This window comes from Aulostomus chinensis, chromosome 16, assembly GCF_037954235.1.
Source record: "Aulostomus chinensis isolate RoL2024-O1b breed Wild chromosome 16, RoL_Achi_v1.0, whole genome shotgun sequence".
NCBI lineage: Eukaryota > Metazoa > Chordata > Actinopteri > Syngnathiformes > Aulostomidae > Aulostomus > Aulostomus chinensis.
This window is the reverse complement of record NC_141335.1, coordinates 21,423,723-21,433,015: the sequence shown is the minus strand read 5'-3', so window position 1 is coordinate 21,433,015 and position 9,293 is coordinate 21,423,723. Positions and strand designations below refer to the sequence as shown.

Below are 9,293 nucleotides of genomic sequence, written 5' to 3'. Positions count from 1 at the left end.
AATTACAGTATTTTGGTGAACGAACGGACATGGCACCAGAGATTGGTACTTGGGTTTCAAAATAAAACTAAAAGTAAGAAATATGAAAGTATCTGTGACATGATGCTGGAGAAATACGCTTTACTACAGTTTCCTATTGTACGTAGATGTTCAAATTCGTCAATCACGTACGTAGACCAGTAACCCATTTTGTTGTGAAAACGTACCGGATGTGTGAAGTGTAGTTTATCATTTACGTGCTGTTCCAGTGGTACATTGACCCAGTTTCTGTCTCCTGGTCTTGTTTGAATGAGCAGCGCGGGGAGGAGCGCGTGGGGTAACGCGTGGAGCCAACACCATCCTCTCACGTCCAGGACACGCGCGCGCGCGCTGCTTACACCCGGCGAGTCCCACAATGCTGGAAAACACGCTTTTCTCCGCGCAATGAATCCTGTCAACGAAACCAGAACCGAGAGAAGTGCAGAACATTATCTTTTCGCAGTTAGCACCTACAAACTTCTCGCCTTCACCATCGGAACCATCGGAGTGTTCGGCTTCTGCAACAACGTTGTTGTCCTCATACTTTACTGTAAATTTAAAAGACTCCGGACACCCACTAATTTGTTGCTGGTTAACATAAGTTTAAGTGATCTTCTTGTGTCTCTTATTGGAATAAACTTTACATTCGCTTCGTGCGTCAAAGGCGGATGGATTTGGAGCCAAGCGACGTGCGTCTGGGACGGCTTCAGCAACAGCCTGTTCGGTGAGACAAATCATCATCTACCTCCCTTTCTTTTTTTCCTTTTTAATTATCATCAGTGCTCAGCCAGAACAATTCCTGACAAATTAATTCAAAGCTTAATCTTGTTTTCCTTGATGGTTTCTCTTTCCCTATCCGTATTATAAATAATTTAAAAAAAAGACATTCAGATTTTGATATCATCCGGAATATTTGCAAGTTTAAACAAATGCACTGCATGCAGGCGGGAATTATATTAAAAAGTATTAGTTATGATTAAAAAAAAAATAAAAGAGCTTAAGGAGAAATCTTCTTTCTTCATCATCACATCACTTCCTCCATAGAATTTGTGAATGGTTTGTTTTCTCCTCCCATGACTGACGGCTGCAGTGTGCAGTGGACGACCTTGAGGGTCTTCTTCTTATTTCGTTATGTATAAATGGGTGTGCATCGCTTCATCCAGAGGAACGCTTTTGTCACCCTTGTGCCTCCAGGTCACAACCTAAGCACTGAAAGTGTGGATGAGCACCCAGGGGTCACTCCCCTGCACCCACCTTTCAAGTTCAGGAGGACGAGTGTGTCGAGATCAGATCTTTGGAACAACTTATTTATCAGCAGATGCCATTGCTCTGTTGTATAACTCTCATGTGTCCTTTGCTGACACTCTCCTCTGCATACATTTGTATAATTTTGTCTTTTCATTCCTATTACAAAATTGAGGTTTTAAAAGCTTGCAGGGTTAGTGCTGAAAAGCCATTCACTTTTTTTTAAATGCTGGAATTCTTTGGGTTTTTTTCACTGAAATGAAAGAATGATTGTCTTGAGAAATCATCCATGAGTGACATGTTAAACCCCTGGGCCGGGTGTCTCTAGCTGGCACTACCTCTCCACCGGAGCTCTGTGGACAAATATGCCGTTATCTCTGAGTCTTACCCCTTGAATTGCTCAGGGGGAGGTGGGTGACACACACACACACACACACGGACACACAGGGGCTGCAGCAATAATCCCTGACATTTCTGTCAATGCACGTCTGTCCTAGTGAAACCTTAGCTGGGGATCAAGTTGAGAATCTGAAACTTGTCTGTGTTTCCTTCATTAATGAGGGGATTAATGAATTATAACGGTCCTGAAGGGTGTATAATTGGATAGATTAAAAAGGGTTGATTGAAAACAAATACGTTCTGTATCTAAATGGTCTGATAGACAGAAGGCACAAGGTGAACTCTCAGTGATGAAGCAGGGCTGTACAATGTTTATGCAGGTCTGAGGTGTGTGTGTGTGTGTGTGTGTGTGTGTGTGTGTGTGTGTGTGTGTGTGTGTGTTAGGATCCCCATGCTGAGGATTCACAACGTTATGCTCAACTTTATGATTAAACCCATCCAGTCCAAAGAGACGCTGAGTTGCCGCTGACCCAGATCCTGCAGCGAGCCTCCTGCATTACTCATCCTCTCTCTCTCTCTCTCTCTCTCTCTCTCTCTCTCTCTCTCTCTCTCTCTCTCTCTCTCTCTCTCTCCTGTCAGGCATTGTCTCCATCATGACACTGGCAGCTCTGGCCTATGAGCGCTACATCCGGGTGGTCCATGCACAGGTGGTGGATTTCTCCTGGGCGTGGCGGGCCATTGCCCACATCTGGCTGTACTCCCTGGCCTGGACTGGGGCTCCTCTGCTGGGGTGGAACCGCTACACTCTGGAGATCCACCAGCTGGGCTGCTCCCTCGACTGGGCATCCAAGGACCCTAACGACGCTTCTTTCATCCTTTTCTTCCTTCTGGCTTGTTTCTTTGTTCCTGTGGGCATCATGATCTACTGCTATGGGAACATCCTCTACACCGTGCAAATGGTGAGACGTTCTGCTGTCCGAGTCGTTTATTAATCATGAATGAGTGATGCAGAAGCTTGTAAATGTAACTTTTCCAAATATGGAAGGAAGATAGTACACGTATATGCAGAATGTTACTTTTTGAAATTCACAATGATTATATTTGTTTTTCTGTTTTTAAGAAAATTTAAATATTTTATAAACTTGATTATATACAGAAAATGTCAACATCAGTATATATAAGTTTAGAACCCCCAAATCAGTTGTGAAGTATATGCATAGGTTATGTGCAAAAAGGAAAGATTAAACACTTTAGAAAATAAAGATTGTTCATAACGAGGTAAAACCAACATGAGATGTGTTTGCATTTTGATGCAAATTTTGAAATATCCCATCAGAAGTTGTTGAAAATTTGAAAGAAACGACATGGACTTTGCAAAAAGAACCCTTGTTTTTCTGGATGAAGCTCAAATGTAACAAATCTTTGAACTCCTGTGACTGGCCAGCTGTTTGCAGCAGCTTGTCGTCTACGTGGATGTTCCCAAACTTTGTCCTTGTGTCCAGACAACAGGCAACTGACTGATGAGTCAGTTGTCACTTCAACAAAGACAATTTGAAGATAACTTCTTGAGATTTCCCTCCGTTTTTCATTCTTCTTCTGCTGCTCTGGCTGTTACAGCATCAGCCATGCGTAACATTGCCTCTACTGCCATCTACTGACAGCATTATGTAACCTATTTGCAAACCAGTTGGTAGAATCTCAACATTTCCATTGTTTACTTAAAATTTTCTTGACAAATAAATGGCAACACAGTTTAGTGTTTCCCCGTTGAAGCTGCGCGTTGTTATAGGTGTGAAAGACGATAATTAATTGAGTAATGGGTTTTTATATTATTACAATCGATGTGACATTCTTATTTTTAATATAAAAAAATGTCATTTTAGCTGCAAACATATTCAAACTATTCTCTGCACTTCCAAAAGGTCAGTTCTTTTTACCACAAAATCCTCATTTGACATTTCAGCTGCTTCAAATGCTGAGATTTCCAGGAATATTTTCCCAGGTCTTAAGACCCAGAACACTGGAAAAAAAAGATAGTAATTTATATCAGGACTTCCACTTCAGCTGATACTTCCAGGTCAATTTATCATTCAGTGGATACTTCGACCAAATCTTCACCTCGTTTCACTTCAGCTGACACTTCAATGTGACTAAGTCTGCACTTAAACTGGAAATTGAACTTTAACTGCTGTTTAAATCTTCTTACAGCATTTGGATTGACTTTTTTTTTTCTGTGTTTCAGCCGTTTCGTGTGTCTCAACTGCACATTTTCTTCCAAAAAAAACTTTCTTTCTGGGTATGAAAAAGATTGACTGAGGTTTAGAGCCTCAGCAATAAACTGGATTTACTACCGTTGCTTTTGAACCTCTAACGATTTCATTTCCACCTCAGAAAACATAAAAGTGGTGTTCATTTCTGAAGATTATCTTCCAAAACAAAACATGTAACTACGTTAAGCTGGTGTTTACTAGCAGGTTTATTTTGGGCTGTAATCTAGAGTAAATATCCCACTGGCCTTTGGTCCTGGTCCCAGGTTAGGCCTACAAAATTAAGCACTGGATTGTTTTTGAAGCAATGTCACTATGGTCAGTGAGTAGTTACAAGTTATCACATTTTTTGGTTACTAAAGTCGAACTTAATCTCCAGGTTTTAAACCAAACATCATCATAAAAGTCCTTTATTGGGCTTTTATTCAGTTGCAAACCTTGCAGATTTAGCCATTTTTTGATTACACGATGAAACCCCTTGACTTTCGTTTACCTACCACCGCCATTTCACTCCTCTTATGATGGGGCTCTATTATCATAATCTGCTTCTGTGCCTCCAGGGCCTCTCCTCTGTCACAGAGGACAGCCTGGTAACAGAGATGAAGTGAGTGGAGTTAAGTGTTTGTATTCAGGTTAATCATTCCTGCGCTAATACTTGACAGTGTGTGAATTGATAGAATGTCCGAGCCGGACAGAGCTGCAGGTTAGATAATCTGTAAATGTGGTAAACAACGGCTAACAGTTCCGATCAAATGACGCAGATGTCTCTCTGCAGCACGGTGTGGTGTAACTGCCTCTTTGCAAAGTATTCAAAGCATCCTCGAATACATTGGAGGCCCGAAAGCAGCTCATCACAGCATTTGGGAGATGATATGAAAATCTTCAAACGAGTATTTTTGAGTCTGGAAATGCCACTGCAGACATCTGAAAACCTAGAGAGGAGTAGATCAACATGGAAATGGAGCATAAGCCGAAGCCAACTGCAGAAAAGTGTCAATTACAAGATTAAACAGCACAGGCAGTTGTGTGGACTGAAATAGAAACATTCTCAGTGACTAAATTCTCTCTTTTTGCAATTTACGAATGACAACACCGACACATTTCTTGTCATAACAAACATGTTTCCTAGCTCCCATTCCTCCCTGTGGCATCCTCTCTAATTGGTTCCCAACTGAAGTAAAAAAAAAAAAAATGAAGTTTCTCTAAGGACTGTGAGCTCATCTTCTATTAAAACGTCTGACACGTCTAGGGTAGCAGAGTATGCGTCAGTACCCCCTACTGACGCTGGGTTGTTACTACAAGGCGAATAATTTCCTTTACAGGAAAAAAAAAAATTGTAAGGGGATCACTTTAGCTCTACCAAACTAGCTCTGTGACGTGTCCTATAAGACCTTTTTAGTCCTCTGCAGTGTGAATGATTCTCTGCTAGTGTTTGTATTATTATTATTGTAACATGCTGCCCCCTGTTGATGTGGAGTGTGACTTGCCTATTGAGATTGGCTACAAATACAGGAAAATGTTCTAAATAGCTGACACCCATGCAGGACATTCAACTTACAAGTACAGTAATCCTGAAGCATTCGATATGACATCACTGTGTTGATTTCATCTCATCATTGGTTGAAATATTCAGTCTTAAAGAAATATTCAGGTTTTTTTTTTTTCAGCCTTCACACATTTGCAACGTTTTGGGTTGGAATTGTTGTTAGGGACCAAAAATATTTTTGTTTTAGCAAGAATACTCAAAAAGTTGTTAATGGATTTGGATGAAATTTGGTTGTATGAGAGAACTTAGATTGAGAAATAAATGGAATTGATCCAAATCTGATGACATCATAACATCATGGCGGGGGTACAAGCTCTTCAACACTGTTCAACGCAAACACATACAAGGACAGGTCTGAAAAAATACTGGAATCTCTTTTAAGCAAAAGTAGTCTGTTGTTGAAGTTGAAGTTAACTTAGCTTAGCATAAGTAGGTAATGGATTCCCAACCACTTCTGTTTTGAAGGACCTAAAAACATCATGTAATACGACATGCCTAAAATCGTGTCATGTCTAACTGTCTACTGTCTTCTCTCCCGTCTCTGATAGCTGCGCTCCATCCAGGATCTCCAAACAGTTCAGATTATCAAGATCTTGCGGTACGAGAAGAAGGTCGCAGTTATGTTCTTTCTCATGATCTCCTGCTTCCTGGTGTGTTGGACGCCCTACGCTGTGGTCTCCATGATCGAGGCCTTTGGCAGGAAGAGCATGGTCTCTCCGACGGTGGCCATCATCCCTTCGTTCTTTGCTAAGTCCAGCACAGCCTACAACCCCCTCATCTACGTATTCATGAGCAGGAAGGTTTGTGGTTATATGCCTTTTTTCTTTTTTTTTTCTTTTTTACTTATTTGCAGGAGGGAAGTGTAAGATCATTTTGTATTTGATCTGCAGCTGGTGGAGCTGGCGGCACTGCAAGGGTTTAGCCATCATTTTTTTGATGCCATCTGCTGCTGCAGTATGTTTTGAACGGGTGATGTGATTGGCCACTCCCTGTTAATGATGATTTTTCTCTCTCTGTCGAGCAGAACTGATCCATAAATTTCATATGGAAAAATAGGGCAAATCAATGACATCTGAATTTGGGGGTGGGGTTGCTTCAGTTTTTTTTTTGTTTTACCACAAAATTGCAGTTGTTTAAAACAAAACAGTTTAAATGGCAGTATTTTTGTTTAATCACTGACACATTATGGAGTTTGGTTTCACAAAGGTGGATTGGTTGAAAATAGATGAAAAGCCCCCTTTCTTGCACCATAGATCTATATTTTCCTGGTCCTCTTACATATTTCCAAGCATTTAAATGTACTGCATGTTTCGTGTGTAGGTGTGAAATTATCGCTCCCTTTGTCATCTTCAGGTCTTGTGTATGACAGACGGCAAAGATGCAATTTCATTGTTGTGTTAAACGCCAGCCTTTAATCTCATCTCCTCTGCTTCTCTTCCCACTCATCTTCTCACAGTTCCGCCGTTGTCTGCTGCAGCTGCTCTGCTCCAGGCTGTCGTGGCTGCAGCATAGTTTTAAAGAGCGCCCCCTGGCTCCCATCGAGCGCCCCATCCGACCCATCGTCGTTTCCCGCCCATGCGGCAGTAGGGACAGACCCAAAAAGAGGGTGACCTTCAGTTCCTCGTCCATCGTCTTCATCATCACCAGCGATGACTTCCACCGCTTCGATGTGACCTCAAACGCTGTAGAGTCGACAGAGTTTAATGTCATTCAAGTGAGGCCATTGTGATCCTAAAGGACTGGACTTTTTACCCCCCAACTCAGTATGCCTTAGGACATGGAAGCCAATCTGAGTCCGTCTGACCTCCCTGGACGCTTTGTGTCAGTTACAACCTCAGTGTAAATATCCAGCGGCAGATTTGCTGGGAATCTCTACGAAATCACTTCCTGACGGTATTTTATGCAAGCAGGTAGAATGAAAGTGTGACTTCTTCATCAAACATCAGTTGTGGTGATTAACTATACACATGTGATGATGTAGTTAACATCTAGAAATAGAATTATGTTATAAAAAACACATTATTTAATAAAACACCTTATTTAATAACCGTAGGACTGCTTTAGAGGCCAGAAGGAGTTGGAATCTACATGTGATAGCAGATTTATTTATTTATTTATTTGATTGTATATTTTGGTTGGTACCCAACTGAAAACAAGCCTTAGGCCTTGTTTCTATGTACAGTTGTTTGGAGTTTGGAAATCTGTTAATACACTTGGAAGTCCATTCATTTCCTATGGAAACCTCTGTGATCTCCGATTTGCTTGTGAAGCTCCTCTTTCCGCTATTTTTCAGTTCAGTTTTTACCCTGACTTTGTTGAGAGAAATTGAACTCTTTCGACCGAGTTTAGATAGACAGTGTGTTACCTAACAAGCTATCGAGCTACCAGTGAGCTAACTAACAGGCTTTTGCTACGTCTGCAGAGATCTGTGGATATTCCACACGTCTACATGTTGAAAACCTGGTGAAGTCAGCCTCTCACCTCCAGCTCATCAGCCTTCATTTCTGTCGCCGTCGAGGCCCATACTGTGTGATTGTGTGAAATTACAGACACCAGACTTCCATTCATGGAAATGAGGCGTTATCCATAAACCATAGTACAGAAACTGGCCGATTCAATAAAGAGATCCTATTTAAGCTACCTGTCTTGTGTACCTTCTCTCATTTCAGTCTAAGTCTCCAGTGTGAGTAGAGCGGTCACTGTGAAATGAAATTAGGGGAAATTATATTTATGAGGACTAGAGGAATGTAATTAGATAAGAGGAGATGAAACATGGAGCACCGTGGTATGCTCCAGTGGGACTTTCATAACCTCCTGGGCTGTCAGCTATGAATAGATTTGATGGATGTCCATAGCTGTTCAAACCTTAACTCAGTGATGAAAAGCAAGAAGTTCAGTGGTTGGCATTTGGGGTCATTCTCAACCAAATATTTCGACAGGAAATCTGAGCCCGCAGAGACTTTATTCAATACATCCTCTCTGTGAGAGACTTTTTTGTTGTTGCTTTTACATAATTGGGCAAATGACAGCATAAAGGTAGTCACGTCTGGAGACTAAAAAGAATCCACCATTTACACACATTGTCACACACGGCTGCATTTACATGGTCCTTCCTCTTCCATTAATAATTTGAACAAAAGCCCAATCAGTGTAAAACTACCTGTTTGTAACCACCTTTATGGGATGAGACTGAACCAAAAGGAAGTTTCAGAGAGGGGTGGTGTAAAACCTTGATGAGCCATCAATATCAGGGGTCGAGGCCCAAATGGGGGGATGATAAGGTGATTTCCAGCGATCAAAAACATTTTTTTTTAGAAATGATTAAAAACGCCACTATCGTTTCTTGTGATGAAAATAGTACCATAACTACTACAGAAGCAGCAGTCAAATTCCCAGTTCCTCTTCCTCGTTCACGGCGGCTCTGATCCATCAGTTGATCCAGCTCATTTGATCAGTGGTGCGGCAGCAGTGTCAGCCACTTTCGCTCCAGCCAAAGTGTTTGTGGATCACTGAAAGGAGACATAGATTATACTAGAAAAATGTGCTTGTCAGTTTGTAAATTGATGTTTTTAGACAGTTTTGCAGTTTGTTGTTGGAGGCTATCGTGCGCTATCAGCTTCAAGCTTGAATTACTAGTTTTGGCTGGCTCTTCCTGCATTGTGGGGTCACAAAAAAGCGATGCAGGAGGGGGGGGCGGGGTGTCTTTGTGAGTAATTGCATACTTTTAGGGTAAAGTGTCAACTTACACAACTTCTGAGCTCCTGATGACAGTTAAACTAAAAAAAGGTAGAACTCACAAAAACAGGTCTGTGGCAGACCTTAGAAGATTGTTAAAGTCGATAAGGAGTGTGTTCCACACCGACAGGTGGAACCCCTTC

The 9,293-nt window shown here is 41.5% G+C and overlaps 1 protein-coding gene across 1 annotated transcript; it reads left to right on the top strand.

The window, feature by feature from the left end:
- Positions 1-307: 307 nt before the first annotated feature.
- Positions 308-8,028, top strand: opn3 (opsin 3). Its single transcript, XM_086180183.1, has 4 exons — positions 308-742; positions 2,242-2,561; positions 5,964-6,215; positions 6,872-8,028. Exons 1-4 carry the CDS (start codon positions 424-426, stop codon positions 7,142-7,144), a joined length of 1,164 nt encoding a protein of 387 aa, XP_086036309.1. The 5' UTR covers positions 308-423; the 3' UTR covers positions 7,145-8,028.
- Positions 8,029-9,293: the final 1,265 nt, after the last annotated feature.

What these genes read in the sequence shown, in the direction of transcription:
- opn3 (XM_086180183.1), top strand. Translation starts at nt 424, where the DNA reads ATGAATCCTGTCAACGAAACCAGAACCGAGAGAAGTGCAGAACATTAT. An exon ending in CTTCAGCAACAGCCTGTTCG is followed by an intron (nt 743 to 2,241) that starts GTGAGACAAATC and finishes CTCTCCTGTCAG; the next exon opens with GCATTGTCTCCATCATGACA. An exon ending in TCCTCTACACCGTGCAAATG is followed by an intron (nt 2,562 to 5,963) that starts GTGAGACGTTCT and finishes CGTCTCTGATAG; the next exon opens with CTGCGCTCCATCCAGGATCT.